The sequence below is a fragment of the Dermacentor albipictus genome, chromosome 2 (genome assembly GCF_038994185.2).
Source record: "Dermacentor albipictus isolate Rhodes 1998 colony chromosome 2, USDA_Dalb.pri_finalv2, whole genome shotgun sequence".
Classification (NCBI taxonomy): Eukaryota; Metazoa; Arthropoda; class Arachnida; order Ixodida; family Ixodidae; genus Dermacentor; species Dermacentor albipictus.
The window spans coordinates 135,411,370-135,432,489 of record NC_091822.1 but is presented as its reverse complement, the minus strand read 5'-3'; the positions used below and the strand labels follow the sequence as shown (position 1 = coordinate 135,432,489).

Below are 21,120 nucleotides of genomic sequence, written 5' to 3'. Positions count from 1 at the left end.
TGGGCCCAACCTTTTGTTGTTTTGATTCTAAAATTGGCCTTCGCCGGATAATTTGAACGTGACCAGTCAGCACACGCATACTTGATCCCTGTGGAGTACCTGATAACGAGCCCTTTAGTGGTAGCATGTCTCAATGAAGCTTGTCTCAATGAATGTCTCATGAATGTATTGAACGCACATTGCCTCTCATCGAAAACTCCTATTTTCGGCCCGGCCTAGGAAGATTTTCAAGCAATAATCGTAGTTCACAATGCCTGATTACGGTATTTACCTGATTCTAAGGCACTCCTTTCTTCTTCTTGAAGAAAATCAGACCAAATGTTGTTTGCACGGTGCAATCGGACACGACGCCAAAACCGCCTTCGCAACAGTCATATGGTTAGGGCATAACATAAAAAAAAAAAAAAACATGTAGCGAAGCTGAGTTTACGAAACCGACCGCAATTGTGCAACAATATTTCTTGCAAAAAAATTAGGTGCACTGTAGATTTCTACTTTGTTTAGGAGCTCTAATTTCATTCCTGTGCTAGTTTTCTACTTTGGACACATAGAAAGTGGGTGTGCATTTGATTAGGTGCATGTCAGGCTGGGGAAACGATGCCAAATTAATCAGGGGTGTGTTTTGGTATATTGTTGCGATAGCCAATATATGGACACTCCAAGTGAATTTTTGTCGTCGGCATCACCATGAGGTTCTGTATATATTTAGGTATATGTATACTATATGCCACACCATGCTATATGACATGCTGTATATGCGGTTAATACTGCCACACCATTTTACCACTAAAGCTGCTCATACCAAGTCTTACATTCTTGACAAAATTATTGCTCAGAATTTTGAGAATGGCAGCCCACAAACAGCTGTCATAAAATAAAACAGCGACAGAGCATGGATGTTATCTTAAATCTTCTCAGACTTCAAAATTATAAGTATTAAACAATTGCAGCACTCAAACCTGAAAATTATGTAATTTTATTGGCGCAGCTGTGCACTACCTCCAGCATCGACCCAGGAAAGATATTTTAAACCTACTCGATACGGAAAAGTGGTGGTAAAGTCGCTAAGAAAGACATTGGCTTTAATTAATAAGCATGAATGAAAGTGTCTGATGGCAGGATTCAAACAGAACCCCTAGCACAACCGCTAGTTTTTACTTAGGTTATGTTTACTTTTCTCTGCACCTTGTTTAATTCTACCCCACTGGATAACTCAATCAATTTCATCGGTCCTGTCAGGGTTGAATTAATAGAAGTCGACAGCACCATCTACCAAAACAACTATGAAACACATGCACAAGTATAGGAAAACGTGAGGAATGAAATGATTTTAAAAAATTTGAGGACAGCTAAACACTTATGAGTTGTGAATGCAGAAGCATGAATGTCCATTTGAACGCTGCTGAGTGGTCGTTCGAGTTAAGAACTCTTTGCGGTCAAGTGAGCACGTTGAGGCACTTGGTGCATTTTGATTTGGCTTTACCAAGGCGCAGTTAGAACACAGGCGAGAGCTTGCACGATGAAGAAACGCGCGGATAAGACACGCTTCCGAGAGTGAGGGGAAAGCAGCGATGCCCTGTCTCCTCGCACAACACCTAGCACGCTGGTGTTCTGTTTCACTCACTATACTCCGTTAAGGTGCGCTCGGGATGTGGCATCACAGTCAATGGGAATTTAGGCTGCTACAGACACTGGATGCAGCCTTCTTTTTGCTCAGTGAGCCATTTGGCGCTTTTGCATATAAACACTACAGACAGTGGTTATTAAGAGTCGAGCTCAGCGGTTATGCAGGAAATCTAACTCCTTGCTTGACAGTGCTGCGTATGGTTTGCTTACATGCAGCACCAATTGCTGCAATCTCTTATGCCTTGGTTATCAAGTTAGGTCAGCTTGCTTTATTAACGCAATAACGTTAAGGAGCCCGTGTCGGAGAAAATCCGGTGTCGGCGTCGGACGTCGTTTCGGCAAAAAGATTTTCGAACCGTGTACTATACACAGGCCTCCCATGTGACACAAGGAATTGACTTAGCTAATTGAATTTCTCAAGCTAAAATACATGAAAAAATCGTAAATTACGACTTGCACATAACTTACAGACATGACAGCTCTTGGATTGTAATTTAATTATATGAGGTAGCATAATTTTGTTAAGGGAAAACTCAAACAATGCCCTTTTCCAGCGTTTATTCAATGCACAAACCGGAGACGGCGTCTGGCATTAGTGCAAGTCGGCACGTAAATATCTGAGTCCATGGAGCAGTGTACCTGCTTCCTTGAAACACTTCCAGATAGTGCTTGCCTCCGCCGCATCGCAGTGCATGCCAGAGGCAGTGTCTCTACCAGAAAGCCTGCCTTCGTGCATAGCTTTTGCCGCGAGAGTTTCCCGGTAAACATTATGGTTACATACGCGCATTTTACTGGTGCTGACATATGGGGCAGAGACTTGGAGACTGACAATGAAGGTTGAGAACAAGTTAAGGACTACAAAAAGAGTGATCGAACAAAGAATGCCAGGAATAACCTTGAGAGACAGAAAGAGAGTGGTTTGGATCGGATAGCAAACGGGTATAGCCGATATTGTGATTGACGTTAAGAGAAAAAAATGGCACTGGGCAGGTCATGTAATGCGCAGGTTAGGTAACCGTTGGACCATTAGGGTTACAAAATGGGTACCAAGAGAAGGGAAGCGCAGTAGAGAATGGCAGAAGACTAAGTGGAGCAATGAAATTAAGAAATCCGTGGGTACTAGTTGGAATTGGTTGGCGCAGGACAGGGGTAATTGGAGATCGCAGGGAGAGGCCTTTGTCCTGGAGTGGGCATAAAATGGGTTGATGATGATGATGACGCTGCAGTTGCCGGGAAGCGTGCGAAGCAGTCAGGAATTATTGAATGCTATCGCATGCCACTCTTAAAGACGAAGCTTAAGCATCCTCCAAATTTTTGCTCAGCTCTTAGGCGCCCATTCCTGCGTTGAGCTTAGGTGTGCCTCAGTGTCATACCTCGTAACAGAGCGAATGCACACAGTGAAAGGTGAAATAGCACGGAGCACAGCGGAAGATGAAAGGAGAGCATGCGAGGAGGAAAGCGTAGGAGGAACCTACAGTGAAAGCTTGAGGCAGAAAGTGGAAGAGGAGGAGAGGGGAAACGGCCTGCGCATGTGCTTAGTTGCCAGTGGCCACATGGGCGATCTCATCTGCGCTTCTGAGGGGGCCAAGGTGGCATGAGGTGGGGAGGGCTACCCTTGTCCGCAGTATCAGCTGCTGAGGTCAGTCTGCGGTACCAGCGTGTGTGACGGAGATCACTTCTCCTGCAAGGGGTGATAGCGAGCGTCTACAAGTAAGACTCGATATGACACTCCCTTTGGTATTGTCGCTACTGACACTCGTGGCACAATTTCCCTGCGACAGAGGGCTGCTCTCGTCATTTGTGGAACGAAAGCGTGAGAAGAAAAGCATAGTGTCGCCCAAGATGGGCTTTGCAGCAATGGACGCCACGACATGGCACCAGAGTAGCGCACATCGTCTGTACGTAAACATGGCGCACTACTTACAGCATTCTCTTTCTAATATAAACCATGTGCCTATATAATCGTTATACAATATATTGACACACAAAATGAGAACACATGTAGAGATACATTCAAATTTCACATTAGGGAGTATCATAACTGTCAGTGAATTTTTACCCTCAGTGACAATATCATAAAAGTGATGGAGAATCTGTGTTCCTAGCAGAGTACATTGAAGAAACCATCATGCTTTTATTTGTTTACTTTGTAGCAGTTTTCATGCAACTTATCATTTGAACGTCTGCCACAAGTTAAAGGAACATGGCAGACCACGCAAATTCTGCACTCAACAAAGTCATTTCTGTGCTTTACCTGGCATGTTGAAACAACGTCCTTCTTTTCAGGTCATGACTTTCGGCAAAGGCTGACTGGCTTACTGAGTGCAGGAAAGCAGACATCAGTTTTACTGCGGAACTCAGTTCAAGTTATGCGACAAACAATAACTGTACACTCTAAAACAAAATTACACTCTTTGGGTTTTATCTTGCCACACAACAATAAGCATCATCTGTCTTGTCCGCATTTCCTTTCTCTAACGCTGCGAGCCCGGTACTTGCCAGTAATTAACGGCATGCACGTTACCAGCATGACATAGCATTGCCGACAGGAAAGTAGCGGGCGTGGCTTTTTCAAGAAAGAAAACGCAAGCAAGGCAGATGATTATTTTTGTGTGGCAGATATACACCCCAAAGGGTGTGCCTTTGTCTAAGAGTGTAGGTAATGACAGCAATATTTGTCGCACTGAGCATGCCCATGTGTAGAGTTCATTCTTGCTATTAGTTGCGAGCTTTAATATCATGCGAGCTCGCGCTATGTGGAATTCATGGGGCGAAAGGGTGCGCCAGCCAAACACCTGCTCCTATACCTCTCTCCTCCCCTGGCATGCCCTCCGGTTGGTCCACTCCCATTCCAGCAGAGCCCCACTCCTACCCTCAGCGTGCACTCTGGCAGTGATCTCCGGAACCTGCCTCCCTGCGTGACACAGGACAACAGACGGTGAAGGCTCGACTTAGAATAGCTCCACTGTTAAAATGCGCGATGTATGATTGCAAGAATGTGCTGCATTGTATTGGCTGTGGATTCAAGCAACAGGCCATGTGCCCGTGTGATGCTGGCTATTCTAGTCAAGTCTTGGAGGTTGTCACAGAATGGCTGCTGAGGCAACTGTAACTAATAGGGAGCACGAGCTCTAAATGTGGGTGTGTTCATTGTGACTAAAGAAATATTGTCTTCTCCTGCTAATTTCACCGTTTGTCACACAACTTGAGAAAAATTGCGCACTGTGGTAACAATGATGTTGTCTTTCCTGCACCTGATAAGCCAGCCAGCGTTTGCGAAAACACAAGACCAGAGAAGAAGGACGTCATTTCGGCATGCCAGGTAAAGCATAGAAATCAATTTGTTTAGTGCAGGACTTGCATGGTGTACCACGCTCCTTTAACCTGTGGCAGATGTTACATCGGCTAAATAGGCAGATGTATAAATGACAAGTTGCGTGAATACAGAAACAAAGTAAACAAATATACCCCAAATAGTTTCTTAGCCATGCTCTGCAAAGAACACAAATGCTCTGTCCTATTTATTGATACTGTCATTATAGCGAAAATAAGTGTGAGATGAACCAATTGATAACCAAGATTGAACCAAGAAGAGATCATGGCATTTGGTGTAGCCTGTATAAGCAAACCGTCTATAGCACTGTCAAACAAGGAATTGGATTTTCTGCTCATGCACAGAGTCCGACGTTTGATAATCATTGTTTTCAGTCTACCTCTTATTATTATCTGAAATTTTTTTATTGATTGTATGCTTCCATATGTTCATGCACATGCTTGTCATGTGTTTCAGGCGATGGTATAATTGCGGCTGGTTTCCTTAGATAAACCGTTGTTGGAAGTTCGCACTGTGTGTGTTTCTGCTTCGTGTAGTGGAATAAGATAAGCTTAATGCAACCAGTTATCCAATTTAAAAAATGTGAATGAAAGCTCACCTGGAAAAATACAATAAAAGTTTTTTTTTTTGCTGTAAATGAAGATAAAAAATGACATCAAACTTTTTAAAAGTAGAAACTGAAAATGCTGAATTCTAGGCATAAGAAATTATTTGGCATCTGGTTTCGTATATCTGCAGCGATGGCACAAATCCCACTGTATGTTTACACCATTTGCTCCATTCTGAACAATTTTTTTATAGATATAAGTGATGTTTTAGACATCTTTCTGCAGCAACCTTAGCCTCTCTTAATGTTTCTATATGTTGTTGCTAAAGCTGACCAAAGTCATTTTTGTGGGCATGTTTCGGTGTGTTTGTACACTGGCACCGATAGCAAATGGCTGAAGAAATAAGCTACATTATGAGTGAATTTTATGTTCCCTGCTAGGTGTGCAGGTGTAATACCTGGCTCAGGTTTCCATGGCAGCACGGTTTAAAGACTGGGCAGGTTCCTTTTAACACATTCAAGAACCTTTTGGCACAATTTGGAGAATATGTCCCCCTGTAGCAGAAGTAACATGACGTATTAGTCGAGTTGCTGCTTCATGCACTGGTACCTGTGAATACCATTTCAAGCATGAAAGGTGTGCTGCAGCCTCTAAACAATTGCCTTCATTCTTCTTGTAACAGTCATAGGCAATTCCTTATTTTTCTTTTTTTTTCGAATAAATTACTTTTGTTGTCATATATCATTTAACAGTTTGTTGATGAGCACTTGAGTTGTAGATCATGTGGGGACAATGCTGTCTTTTCAGTTCAACTCCTGCACAAGCTTTGCATCCGAGCTGGAAGTGGATCTGTAAAGCTCTTAAAAGTGAGTAATTGTTGTTTCCAACTTCTCTTGAGAAACTGAGTGACAGTGTGCTTGTGATCTGTGAGTGATCGGTCTGTGAAGGAATCCGTCATTCTATTCAGCTCTTTCTAGTATGTATTGAAAGTCTCGCATACCAACATATATAGTATTAGGGAGAGAAGCGACAATGTGGGTGCTTTGTGGACAGGGAAATCAGGTCAGGGAAATCCTTCTAGTCCCCTTTTCAAACTGACAGTTTGTGCAGAGAGCTGTCTTCTTCATCCCCACATTTGAACATTTCGGCTGTTTGTGCATGTGGTGCGTAACATGGCATGCTCATTGTTGCTAAGCAGCTAGGGCTCCTGCTTTTAGAACAGTATTTAATACATTAGCATTCTCTACGTACATCACACACTTTCCAGGGGCTATCTATCTATGTTTGTACGTTTTATCTTGCTGTTTTCCTGCCTAGCTGGGTCACTTCGTAGTTCGTGGCGAAATGGATAGCACATCGGCTGCTTTCTTTAGGTAACAGGGTTTGAAACCAACCATTGTACCAACTTGGGTCACTGAATATGTGGCACTTTGTGCATCGGAACCTCTTTCATGCGGACATGGGTACTTGGGTAACTAGGTATGCTCCACTGGGAATGTGGGTTCGCTTTCGCTCAGCATTGCAGAAATTTAAGGGAACTTTTTCTTCCTTGTAGAGGTGGCTCATTCCCAGTGGCACATATCTAACTACTCAAGTTGGCATCAAAGACGTTCATTGAAGACCAGCACAGACTGAGCGTTCCAAGTCGGCTTCAAAGAGTTTCTTCATACAGCGGTACCTAATGGTGGATCCACACGACGGACGAAATCCGTCTTTTTCGCGGCGGACGGCGCATCACGTGACTACGCGTCACGGATTTGTGCCGTCCGCGCGTCGTCTGCGACCCCCACGGACGGAAACTGCCGAGCTATTTTTCGCATCCGGATTTTGGGGGTCGAATGCTGCGGATTTAGCCTAGCATGCTCTACAGTCTGGCAACAAGCGCGACTTTGGTATCTTTCTGAAACAGCTTCATTGCTGCTAACACCATTCGTGTCCAATTCGGACAAAACAACAGCCATTGCAGCCAACCGTCGTTTCCTTTCAATCTCCATTTTCATTCAAAGTGAAAAACACCTATGACAAAGTGTTTGTTACACCGATGGCGCCATCTAGAGTGAGTAGAAACAAGCAATCATGTTAACTTACGGCCACTGAGATCCGCCCGGGCCGCCGCAACATCTTCGAGGCCATGTTCAGCCAATACAGCCACTCTAAGCCTACACGCCGAGAATCTGAGTATCGCTTTCGGAAACGGTGCCCTCTCATCACGAATACATTGCTGTCGAAGCTTCTGGACACAAATTTAAGCCAAATACAATCCTCAGTTTGAAAGTTACGGGCCACACAGTGGACGACGACGACTTTACAGGTTCGAGGCGGACGGCAGTCGCTTCGGGCGGTGCCACCATCTTTATTTTTCCGGCGCGGTCGTCTGCTCAGTCCGTCCGTTGCCTGGATGCGCTTCGCAGCCGGACGGGCGGCGGAATAAGCGTCCGCGGCACAGATTTGCGCGGAGCCGTCCGTCGTGTGGATACACCATAACCAGTCCCGCATCTGCAGAGACCCATGTTGGCATGAAAGAGGTTCACCGAAAAGCGGCCCGTATGTGCACATAGGCACGTAATCTGTGACCCAAGTTGGTCTGATGGTTGGTTTCAAACCCTGTTACCTCAGCACAGCAGCCCGATGCATTATCCATTCGACCACAGACTGCCCAATGACCCAAGTAGGCAAGAGAACAGTTAAATACAAACACACTTAGATACAAGCATAGATAGACACTTAGCCCCTGGAAATTGTGCGAAGTATCCTAAAACGTATTAAAAGTGCTTCAGGGCCCCTTTCCGTTTGTAAAATATGAGAAAAGATGTAAAATTTTTGGTAAATGCTACTTCTCTTTGTCTCATGAGTGCAGGTCATCAAGAATCCTGTGACAGACTGGCTTCCTGTAGGCTGCCGGAAGATATCCATGTCTTTACATGCCGACAAACTAGTCAGGCCTAGGGAGCTTGTCCCTGAAACAGACGAGCCAATAGTTGTGGTTATTGGAGCCATGGCTCACGGTTCGGTGAGTTTATTCTAACTGCTTGCATCATCTGCATATCTTCTTTGGAGCCGTCATTTCCTCACAGTGATTCTAATTGGACTAATGAGCTCACTGTGAAAATCTCCTTGTGTGGGCAAATGACTCAGCAGTTTCAGCATAAAGAGAGGAGGGTGGGATAATTTATTGGTTGAGCAGGAATGAGTTCATTACACTAAGAGCAGCCGAGATCAGTTCCAGCTGCTCCTTAATTTATGGTGGAATGCAAGGAATACAAGTCATTTGTACAGCAACATCTTCACCTGTGCATTGTTGCTGTTCTGCTGTTTGTCCATAAGACTGAAGAAATTTTTCTGAAAGAACTATGATACACGACACCTTCCTCCTAGCTGCTTTCAGGACGTATGGGACATTCCAATGGAAATGCGAGAGAACATATTCTCATTGTCCTCCTTGCAGTATGGTAGAGTACAGTCAAATCTTGATTTAACAAAATGTGCAATGTTAAGAACTATTTTCATTTCCCGATTTAGATTCATTGAAAACTGTGTATTTTTTTTCGTGATTTAACAAAGTAATTTTTTGACACAGTTTAAATTTAACAAAGTTTTCGGTCATTTGAAGCATGTACTTAGAGCCTGTGTGGTTAGTAAACCTAGCAAAAGAAACTAAAAATGTCGCCCAAGGCAAAAGTTATTTCAGGTGTCCTTCCGCATGAAAAGTTTGAGCGTAAAAAACCCGTTAATGCGGCCGTGCTGGAATGCTGTGGGCAGGAAACGGCGCTGCACAGTTTGTAAGCAACTTGTAGAGGCCAACGGCACCTCACAGCGCTCGGACAAACATGACAGCTGACGATTCTTTCTGCTCACGGGGGATGGGGAAGGCATTAACACGTGATAACGTTATTAAGCATGCGCAGGATGAGGTTGGGGGGGGGGGGTCAGGAACGTGAGCCTATCGGTCAAGATACAGGCCATGCGCTGTATCTTGGAGGTAATTTTTGCGGCAAGCTCAAAGTGTGAGCCGATACATTTGGTGCCTTGATGCACATTGAGCTCCCCCGTGTCTAGTGTTGGCAGTCGCGTAATCTCAAGCTCCCTAGACATGGTTTGAAGTGCCTGCTCATGCTGTGGCAGCATGTTCGTGGTCATCGAGTGAGATCTGTTACCCGAGTGCGCGTGACACTGATAAAACTATCGATCTTCGTGTAGTTTTCTCCATGCTGTGGCTTTTCTAGTCTTTTTTTTATTCCAGGATGGATATCCATATCTTCTTGCGCTTTTGTGTTTAATTTGTGGGCGCCAGCTGTGGGCGCCAGCTGTGGGCACTACGCGCGGTCAGCCATGCCATGTCCAAGATTTACAGCGCCCCGCAAAGCAACATACACAAATCTCAGACGCTGTGAGCCATGTCGATGCATTGCTCTCAGTGTGATCTGCACCGCGTGTGCTGGCACTCGTAGCCGCACTATTATGGAGCGACCTTGCGATTTGTTTGAGTGCTTACTAACAAGGTAGTATCCACCAGGAATGCTCAGAGAATTTGTGAAGTTGTTGATAATGCTGGAACTTCAAAACCTTGTGTTAACGAAATTTGCAATTTAACGAAGTTTTTCACTTTGAGTACAACGTTGTTATATTTAGGTTCGACTGTACATGCTCCCATGGAGGAAAAATTGTGCAGTGCTTGCTACCTCAAATGCTTCGAGTGCATCTAGGGCTTTGAGGGGTCCTTCTTTCGGCCGGCTCCGCTTGTTTTTTCGTTTCCTTCTTGTGTTGTACCAGTTTTAGAGCGAGAGAAGGTCTACAGTTCATGCTCACAGGGGCAGAGCTTTACCCCTTTCCAGTCTGAACTATTTTATGTGTGACACATATGGGGCACATGGTTGCGAACTGAATAAACATGACCTTTAATAATTATTCTATTTGTTTGTATTGCATAGGAGTTCTGGAAAAGCTTATGCAGAGTGCAGTTAAAATCCATGCCAATCAGCAAAATTGTGTAGGCATGGCTCCAAAGATTGGGCCATTGGGGCACCAGTCTTGGAGGACATAGTATTGGCGCAGCAACATACCCTGCCAACTCTCCCGGTTTGTCCAGAAAACTCCCAAATTCTTACCAATCCTCCTGATTGTACAGGCATTGCCATAACTTTTTCGAAAAACTGTTCCAACCGCACCAAGAAAGAAGAAGCAAACCATAATTGCCATCAGGCACTAAGTAGCTAGTCGAAATCAGATTTTAATTCACACCATTGGTGTGTACGCAGTGTAAATCTAACTCAATTCGCTTCAGATCGAGATATGTATTGAGGAGTACGCTTGAGGTAAAGGCCTAACATTGCATAATAGCTGTTTGCCTGCATACAACACTGTTATGCTCTGAGCATATTAAGAATGGAAAGGGGCCACTGTAAGATGCGTATGTGTTCCTTAAAGGGCCCCTGAAACGGTTCGGACAAATTTTATAGACGCGTAGGGTACAGCTTAAGTAGGACATTCGCACCACAATTAAGGTGAAGTGTTACGTATTAATGGAGCTACAAGCAATTAGAAGTTACCCTCCTCCCTAGCCATGCTTTTCCTCCTCAACTCGTTCGCCGAGCGAGTGGGGCTAAGCTCCGCCTCCACTGGTTTGACGTCACGATGCGACATCACATCGTCCACTTCCGGTTGTTTTGGAGCATGCCCCCGCCCGCGCGAGACCTCTCCGCTAGCCACTAGGCCGTTGACCCCAAGTGGAGCTATCGAAGCAGCGTGCGTTGCGAGCAATCTGTCGTAGCCCCGAACGTGTCTGGTATTCCGGTAACCACAGGCAAGCTGATCATTTCGGCAATTGACTGGAGGCATAAACTCAAGCTGATGAACGAACTTTAGCGTAGACGTACGTGAGCTGCCTGATCGGTCTGCACGGTCCATACACTTGTTGGCGCAGCGCTTAACCAGCCAAACAAAGCGCTAATATTGCTCTAACGAAGTGTAAAGCATTTTAAACATTTATAAAAACAATGTGTTGATGATTACACTCCTGCGAAAAATACACACCAGCAGCAAAGAAGAATACACTTCGTTGCTGCTACTGTGTATGGTTGAGCTCTGTGCCACCAGGTGGCTGCACCATGCAGACCATTCACATTTGCCCTTCTGCTCATCTCATGGTTCATCCCGTTACGGCACAGTCAAGCGGCCAGGCCCTGTCCCTTTGCGCTTGCGTTCGCCCTAATACCGGACTCGCGAAACGCTATTGCGTTAGTAATCTTCCGGTGTAAAGTGACGGCCACAAACGCGCAAATCCTGGCGCCGATCGGATAGCGGCAGTCCGATGCGCAGCAGCCAGTTCGCTCGTACGCTGCCTTGCAGAGGGACACGATGTCACAGCTTGACATATTGCCAGTCGCTACGTTTGCAGTCCACAAGGCAACAAAGTCGAATCATAGTGCTCCCGAAAAGACTTGAGACCGACTCTGACCGCGGAGCTCTCATCAAAATGGAGTATGTTGTACACAAGCAGACGACCATTGCTGTTTGCCGGAAGTGCTTAAGTGTACTGAAAAATTGTTCTTGTGCATTTTCTTTGTTACTTTTTTTTTATAAAAACAAATTAACCAACATTCCAACTATTACGAAGATAATTTTTTTACCATAACGTTGGAAAAATTATCGATCACACGCCCTGGTCAGCCAATCGGATAGCTCGCCCCACTGACGTCATATGGGTGATTTCGGTCATATGGGTAGGGGCGGCTTATAATTCCGCCGAGCAGTGCGCTGCGATCGGCAGCGATGTGCATTTTTAAAACCTTATAATAAATTACACGCTTTACGTGGAGAACTTAGATGTGTCAATTAATGATCAGAAGGATCTACTCTAACGACTCAGTAGGTTTATAGAAAATCGTCAAAAGCGTTTCAAGGTCCCTTTAATTACACACGTGTACCGTCTCTAGTCACAGTACGAGCACCAAGGTCTAAATAAATTGTACTGACAGCCATTCAGAGCTGTTTGTGATATGTCGCGCCCTGGTACACAAAAGGACTACATGGTGAATGTAGAAAATGGAATGTTTATTCTTCGCTCCACATGGCTATATATAGAAGGTCCGTGATGTACACGTCATGCATCTAGAGTCCTGGATGATGTCCCGGGTTGCCAGCTGAAGACACAGCATCGTCTTCCCCCTACAGATTTAGGCACACAGGAACTCTGCATTGTCGATTTGACCTTCGGAGGGATGTCTCTGGGTTTGGAGCTTGGACCACTGGCATAGTATACGGGTCCGGCTCTGGCGGCTCACATCTTTGGGCAACCCCGCCAGACCGTCCTGGCACAATGTTGTCTCTCAGGTCTTGATCTTGTTCCGTTGGTCGACCACCTGCCGTTTCTGCTGGAGCTTCTTGTCGTCGTACTTGGTCCCAATGTCCACGTTGAATCCCCTACTGTGTATCTACTGTGACCATTCTAACTCCTTGTTGTTCCCTCACTGTGGCAGTTGTCCACCTCAATCTCGTCCAGCTTCTTGTCCACACTCGTTGACCCTGTTGCCATTTTTGTAGACTCGTATTCTGCACCTTTGTATCTGTTGCGTTCATGTTTGGTGTGATACAGTCGAAGCTTGTCCTTATGTGCTACCCCAGTAGCAACTCTGCCGGAGACTTTCCTTCTTTTCCTTGAGTGCCACAGTAAGTGCACAAGAATCTGGCCAGCCGTGTCTGTAGTTTCACCTGGACTGTTTTCTTGAGTTTTTCTTTGACTCTGTGAACCGCCCTTTCCGCCATGCTATTGGACTGTGGATGATATGGAGCCATGGTGAGATGATGTATGTGATTCTGGTGCATGAAGTCCCAGAAGAAAGTACTTAAAAAGTGTGGCCCATTGTCGGTTACTATGGTTTTGGGAAGAACGAACCTAGCAAAGAGATGACTCGCAGAGCGTCCGCAGTGGTTTCTGACGTGGCTGTCTTCATAGGGATTGCTTCGATTCACTTAGTTGCTGCATCTTCCACAACTAATATTTTGTGCCCCTCCAGTGGTCCGGTAAAATCTAGATGCAGGTAGCTCCACATTTTATTAGTGACTGGGCATAGTACAGGCGTATACCGTGGAGGCATTGATGTGGCTTCCGTACATATTGAACATGTGCATACCAGGCGTTCGATTTCTGCGTCTACATTTGGGAACCAAAATAGTGACCTGGCTGTCTTCTTCATAGCCGCCATCCCTGAGTGACTCTCGTGTAACACATTCAAGACAGGTCTGATGGCAGCTTTGAGTATGACAATACGGCATTCCCAGAAAATCAACTCCTGCGTAAGCATCAGTTCCCGTCTTTTGTTCAAGTAGGGTCGGTATTGCTCTTGATACTCCACTAAGACGTTTGACCAACCTTTAAAAGTCCACTGTCTGACGCTGCAATGTAGCGTCCCAGCCCGTCAGCTGTACTAGTTCCTGTGCTGTTATGGTTTTGTTTGCTAAGGATTCAGTGTATAGCACATACTTGGGTGTTTCTTCAAGACACTTGGCATCTTCCCTGGTCGGAAGTGGCAGCCGACTCAGTGTATCAGCATTGATGTTGTCCACACAATTTCGCTGCTCTAAGGTATACTGATAATTGATAATTGATAATTGATACTGATGGGCCTCCCAGCAGAAAGGCCCATCTTTGTATCCTGGCTGCTGCCATGGACGAAATGGCTTTGTTAGGATTGAAGAGACCTGTCAGTGGTTCACGATCAGTCACCAAGACAAATTTGTTTCCATACAAATAGTCTTTAAACCGGGTCACCCCAAAAACCAGTGCCAAAGCTTCCTTTTCCAGCTGCGAATAGTTTCGTTTTGCTTGGTTAAGTGTCCTGAAATGGAATCGTATGGGGTAGTCGATATTATTTATTCGATGGTAGAGAACTGCACCCACTCCTACTGCTGATGCATTGCATTCTAAACGCAATGGTTTTTTTTTGGGTCGTAGTGGGCTAAAAACCTTGAAGTCTGGATGGCTTCTTTTTCGTGCTTGAAGGCCGTCTCTTGTTCTGCCATTTTCATGTGGCTCCCTTCTTTCGAAGGTCGTACAAGGGAGCCAAGTGTGTATGCAAATTAGGCAAAAACTTGGTGTAATAATTAATTAATCCCAGAAATGCCTTGAGTTTGGTCACCGAAGTAGGTGTAGGGGCCCTTATGACAGCTGCTATGTTGTCATCCTTGGGCTTGAGGCCAGAAGCATCCATGCAGTGACCTAGAAAAGTGTCTTCCCTTTGGTGGAATTTACATGTGTTGGGATTCAGCGTAAATCCATTCTTTCGTAACTGTTGAAGCACTTGCTGTAACAATGTGATGTCGGTCTTCTTCTCCGCTACGATGATGTCATTGAGATAAACTTGGACACCTGAGAGATCCATGAAGAGCAAGTCCATGCGTCATTGAAAGATGGCTGGTGCTGAACTTACTCCAAATGGAAGTCTCTTGAAGCAGAATAGGCCCTTATGTTTGTTTAGTACTGTTAATTCTTTAGCCTTGTCATCCAACGGCACTTGATTGGAGGCTTGTGTCAAGTCAAGGGGGGTGAATACTTCATTGCCATTTTTAGTCGTGCAAAAATGTCTTCTACCCGCGGCAGGGGATATTGTTCCGTAACTAGCGGTGTTCACAGTCAGACGTAAATCTCTACAAGCTCGGATGGATCCATCAGGTTTCATGACAGGAACTACAGGTGCTGTCCATTCTGCAGTCGTTACAGGTGATAAAGCACCGTCCACGACCATCTGATCCAATGCCTCCAATACCTTTTCTACAAAGGCATAAGGTAGGGAACGAGCTTTGCAGAAACGAGGTGCTGCTTGTGGCTTGAGTTGGAATTTATTTCACTGGCGGGCCGATAAATTTTCCAAGTCCTGAGGCAAGTACAGTCAACGACCGATTTTTCGGACCCTCTAGGGAATGTGAAAACGTCCGAAAATTCAGGCAGTCCGAAAAAATGAATGCATGCAAAAAACTGCACCTTTTTTCTCGGATCTAGAGGTAAAGAACGAAGTACCAGGCAGTACCAGACTGTATGCAGTCGACTGCCGGTTTATTATGTACATGTGCATCGTCGGGCAGCCAGTGTTATTGCGGCAGTGGCTTGAAAAACTTGTTGATTATTGTATGGACGGCGTTCCGGTTGCATGCGATCATATTCGCCTCGATCAAGGGTCATATCAGCACTGTACACCGATAAAAAAGTCAACAGTGCTCGTGTCAACTCCGCGCTTGTAGGCGGCGCAGGCTTTGGCTCCTCATTTTCAGCATCGGGTATTCTGAATCGCCCACAACCTGACGGACTATTCCTTCATCAGTCAGTTCTGCGCATAAGTTGAGCTTGTTGTCATCGTCAACAAACTGTTCGAAACGTATTTCCGTGGGTGCGGTACTGCTTTCCGCGCATCGATGCCATCGGCGAGGATGACGAAGGCGGAGTGGGGGCCATCGAAGGCAAGCGAAATCCTCAAGTTGCGAACAGTAGAGTTCGCTGACGAGCATCAAAGCACCTAGACCTAGCGTCGCAGAGCACACTTGACACAACAGCACAACCACATACCACGCTAGCGAAAACGTGGCCTGCGCAAACAAACGAAATAGCGCCGCTCCGAAAACTCCGCCGGAGGCGGAAGTGCGTCCATTTGCGGCGATGAACATAGCCAGCGTGGCCAGACGAAATCGGTGTGTGACGGCTAGATTCGGCTAGTTGTGGTTCAAAGCAGTGACATGCTTCGACTGCAAGTCGATTTCCTTCGCAAGGGCGCTGCGCGAGGAGCCAAAGGACCTTCCGTCGTGTCAAAAAGTCCGGAAAATTGGACGGCGGGGGGTTCGAGCATATTAAACTTCAGATGTCCTTATACAATGATTCTATGGGGCTTGTGGCGGTGCCGCGAAGACGTCCGAAATATCAGGCATGTCCGAAAATTTGGGCGTCCGAAAATTCAGTCGTTGACTGTACATCCTTGAAGTCAAGTAAAGTTTGTAGTGTTTTATCCGCTTGGTCTGGTAGTGCCTGCATCATTGATACAAGGTTGGGTCTCAGCATTGATATTCCACACTGGTTGAAGGCCTTTATAATTTCTCTTCCACAAAGTGCCGGGCGTAACTGCGGTGATCGGTGCGATGCGTAACTTGCGGTGATCTCATTGATTTCTGGCTTCTTGGTATGTAAGGGCATTGACTTGTGTTGAGTGACATCTTCCCTGGATGATGCATACTGCCGAAACTAGCAATGAGGATATCAAAATGATGTGTCGTTTCGCTTAGTCTGTTATCTCTTGCGCTTCCAGGAATGCCTCGAGTCGGATCTTGAAGGTTGTCCATGTGCCTTCGATGGGTTCGTTGTCTTCCTCATCGCCACTGCTTGTTGCGATTGGTACACAAAAGGACTACATGGTGAACGTAGAAAATGGAAGATTTATTGTTCGCTCCGCACTATATATAGGAGATTTGTGACATACACGTCACGTGCCTAGGGTCCCGGTTGCCAGCTGAATACACAGCAGTTTGTGACGGTGCTGTAGCTGAGAAAAAAAAAAGTGATTTTTTTTTCTCTTGTCGTCGTCCTTCCCCCTCCCCCTTCTCTTATGGCCGATCTGAATTTCGAGGTCCCCAGGTTAGCAGGTTTGCAGCCATGTCATTCGTTTCCACTGGATGGTTTGAGCATGTGATCACTCATGCTATTTCTCCATTTCTGGTGCTGCTAAAGGCACTGCTTCATTGGGTTTTCTAGATTGAAAGAGAATTAAAGAAAAGTTGTGAGGTGACCTGGCTTTGAAGAGACAAGGTAAATGGACTTGTCGAAGCCTCACTTGCAAAGTTCCACAGTGCAACAGTGTCCTTTTTGTCTCTTTCTAGACAAATCCAACTTTCATATGCGGCCTCTTCTGATAGACACATTGAAAAAATAGCAGCACAAATTCTTTAAAATCGCAATAAGCACTAATATAGCGAGGATTTCAAAGAAATTGAAGGTAATTGTATGCAATTAATTGAGCAAAATTTAAGGCTCCTTGCTACATGTACAAGAATATTTGATACACTTTCATGAGAGCATTGCCTAGCAAGTAGGTAGGTTTATGAATCATGTTTGAAATCTCTTGCGGAGCCACTCGAAGGCTGGACATCGCTTTCTCAATTTTAATCACTTATGAGCAGAGGTGAATGTGCACCATTCGTGGCTCCCTAATTGTTGGTGCAGCTTGGGAAGCTTTCTCTGAGCTGCCAGTCTTGGAGGTCATGTTCTGCTATTCCTGTGAACCAGAGGGTAATGCAGGGGTCACGGTGCAAAGGGCTGCAAATATTACCAATAGAGTAGTCCGAAGAGGTACTGAAAGCTCTTCTCCGGGAAAAAGAAAACCACACAATGCGACTAAATTACATTTTCTACTCAGTATAATTTTATTATACAGCAACAACAGTTAGCAGCTCGAAACTGGGTTTGCTCTGTCCGTCCGTCCGTCTTCCTTTCTACAGTAAAAATTAATTAGTTTGAATTTTATGTGGACACCTACCAAATTCGAATTTAACGAAATTCGAACAACTGATAATGATAAACAGAAGGCTATATTTGGTGATGGAAGGAGTGTGAGCACCTCAGGAACCATCACCATACCTTTATCAAAGAAATGCATGATCGTTTTCTGCTCTTTTTTTTTTCTGTGGGAGCAAGCACTGTAAGCTTATCTTGGAGTGCTTGAATGTGTCTGAAAGCATCTTCCTCATCCTCTTCTAAACTGAAGAACAAACATGCGTGATTCAGTCCTTCCATCACCTGTGGTAACAAACACTGTGCCAATGCTTCCTCTTCCTCATCATCATCTTCTGCGGTGTGGTCATCGCCGACTAGTTGAGTGATGAGGTTATTGACTGGGATGGCACTGTAGAACATGGCGCGGCTGTCGACACTTAATGTAGTCTGCAAAGTCCATGTTGCCCAGCATTTTATGTGCATTAATGGGAACATGATCATGCTCATGAGGTCTGCTAGCCTCCGGGCTTGGAGCACCAAAATCATTGTAATGGAAACAGTTGGCTATGGTTTCTGCCTTTATGTGGTTCCAGGCACAGACAAGCACGTGCAGCGCAGTGGGGAGAGTCACTGTGTAGGCTTTCCCATTGTTGGCACACAGGACTATTTTCTAAAGAATGTGGCATGCACAGTTAAACCTCGATACTGTCTAACCCACTCATAACAATATTCAGGTGCCACGAAAATTCCATTGTTATGACCGGTAATTGTTATCACCGGGTTGCATGAAAAAAATTAAAATAGGGTGATCGCAGAGATGTTGTGAGAAAACTATTATGGCGGGGAGGCCAGTGCCCCTCCCCACCACCTTCCTCCACCTGGCTGCTGATTGTGTTCACTCGTTTAACTGCTTCCTGGGCGCTCCAATTGCGTGTAACAAGCCGCGGCTCTCGGCGTTAAAAGAATCGCACTGCTATAACAACTACAAAGAGGTGTCACGGGTGGCAAGCAATATGCGAGTACCTCCGAGGCATCGCTTTGGTGGCCCCAAAAGGGGCCTTTTAAAAATTGCAAGAATGCTGCCGCGGCAGCCTTACAGCTTGATAAATCCAGAAGAAATGCTGAGGTGGGATCGCCACAAGCATCTCTACACGTACTTTTCACTGGCTTGCACGAGAAAACCCTATGTCCCTCAGCCTTGCATGCTTTACGCGAAGCTTGCCGACATCCTTCTCCAAGGCATCCAGGTGCTCCACGTAGTGCAGCGGAAGGTTCCTTGTGAAAATGAAGCCACGGAGCGACTGTATCATCTGCCGGGCCTCCTGTGAGGACAACATTGAGGCAGCAATGCTGATCAGTGGGCGGATCAGCCATCTTCCGTTTCGGCGGCGAGAAACTGCGTGGCCAGGAACGATTTCGACGCAAACAACGAAGACCAATGCGAGTCATTAAACTGTTTGCAGAAGTGCGCTGAATGAAGAGCCAGCGAGCAACATGCAAGCAACCTGCGAGCAGTGCAGTTGGCACGGTCCATTTGTGTTTCGGAGGTTGGGGTGGCGTAGAGCGGTGGGCGCAGCCCATTCCTGTGCGAAGCGGTGGAAGGGCAGTGGGAGAGAGGCGTGCGGAGATGGCTAGGAAATGAGCGCACGGTCGCTGTTGGAGCAGTGGCCCATTGTGCAGTGGCTCAAATTTCTGGTTTTCTTTTCAGGGATTTCGCATTTCACTACCGTTTGGCTCGGACACCCAGCAGCCAAACTTCATCGTTATAACCGATAATGCGGCATCGGGGCATTGTAGTAAGCGGGTTATTTCACCATGGAAAGCATACAGAAGTTGACGGTGCAGCAGTCTCTCATTGTTATAAACGATATATTGTTAAAACCGGTATTGTTATTGTTATAAGTGGGTTCGACTGTACAATGAAGTAGGTAAAATTGGCAACTTGCCTCGTTATATCGAAATTTCGTTGTATTGAAATTCAACCTTTTATGCAGATAAGTACTACCATGATTAATACGAGTGAGAACACTCGAATGTTTGGCAAATAGCCTCGGAACTGAGTTAGAGTGATACGCAGATTGCGCTGTCGAAAACAGAGAGGAAAGGGGGATGCTCTTCCTCTAATTGTTGGCACTCCCACCGCGCCTACGTTTGTCAAAAACGGCAGGTTAAGACATTTCATTAGCAGCCGGTAGCCGATAAGACAGTTATGTGCACACTAACTTACAGCGAGTCGTTTCCTTTCAGTCATGCTCTCTTTGCTTTTTCTTCTTTTTTTTTTTGGCAGGGCAGTTCCTGCATTTAGTGTAAGGTATTTTCAGATTTGACTGGGGTAGTTGGAGAAGTATGGGAGAGGCCTTTGCCATGCAGTGGGTGTAACCAGGCTGATGATGATGATGATGATGTTTTCGGATGTACTTCCATAAGACCAGATGTATATCTTATGAAAGACATCGTGTCACGCGTTCCAGGCAGATGGACAGGTTTCCCAGGGAACTAGTTCTCGAATGTTTAAGCTTCAAAACAGTGCTGCTATCGGCCATGCTTCAGTGCACAAAATTATCAATAGTCGCAATATCAAACAGCTTTATCAATGTGTGCTGGCTATGCGAAGTTCCACACTTTGTATAAAGAGATGCATGGTAGGAGGGCCTACAGCTATTAGAACAGTGTCCTCCTTTCCAAGTTGTTTCCGACGGCGGCCGTCACGTGTCACCTATGGCAGAGTTCTAGGCTATCTGACACACGCTGTGTCCCCGCTCATATTGCTCACGATAGTACAGTCACCACAGAAAGGGGCCGCAGAATTTTTCCAATTATTGGGTAATATAAAAAAGCAAATTTAAAGAGAAAACAATTCCTTTTGGTGAATTTGGGAGTTGGCGACGATTGCTACGATTTCATGCCATGTCGACGGTATCTTCACATCGGCGCTGCGAATCAAGCGAAGCCAGCCACGCTTTCGCGTGCACTCCGTCCCTGCGGCTGATAGCATCGCCTGCACTGGGAGGACTCTCCAGCGGGTTGTCAAAACTCCAGATTACGCAACCTCCACTACTAAATGCGCAGTAAAATAGACTACATGATGCCGCACCATCTCGGGCACGCCCACTCTTTGCACATGCGGTGGATCATCTCCAAAGCGT

At 45.7% G+C, this 21,120-nt stretch overlaps 1 protein-coding gene across 1 annotated transcript in view; it reads left to right on the top strand.

Annotated features, from left to right (window-relative positions):
• The window catches only part of LOC135917629 (ribosomal RNA small subunit methyltransferase NEP1), a 33,962-nt gene that overhangs the window by 3,325 nt on the left and 9,517 nt on the right, over positions 1 to 21,120 (top strand). The window contains exons 4-5 of the mRNA XM_065451201.1: positions 6,316 to 6,374; positions 8,366 to 8,518. Coding sequence (XP_065307273.1) covers positions 6,316 to 6,374; positions 8,366 to 8,518 — 212 coding nt within the window. The remainder of the gene's footprint in view (positions 1 to 6,315; positions 6,375 to 8,365; positions 8,519 to 21,120) is intronic.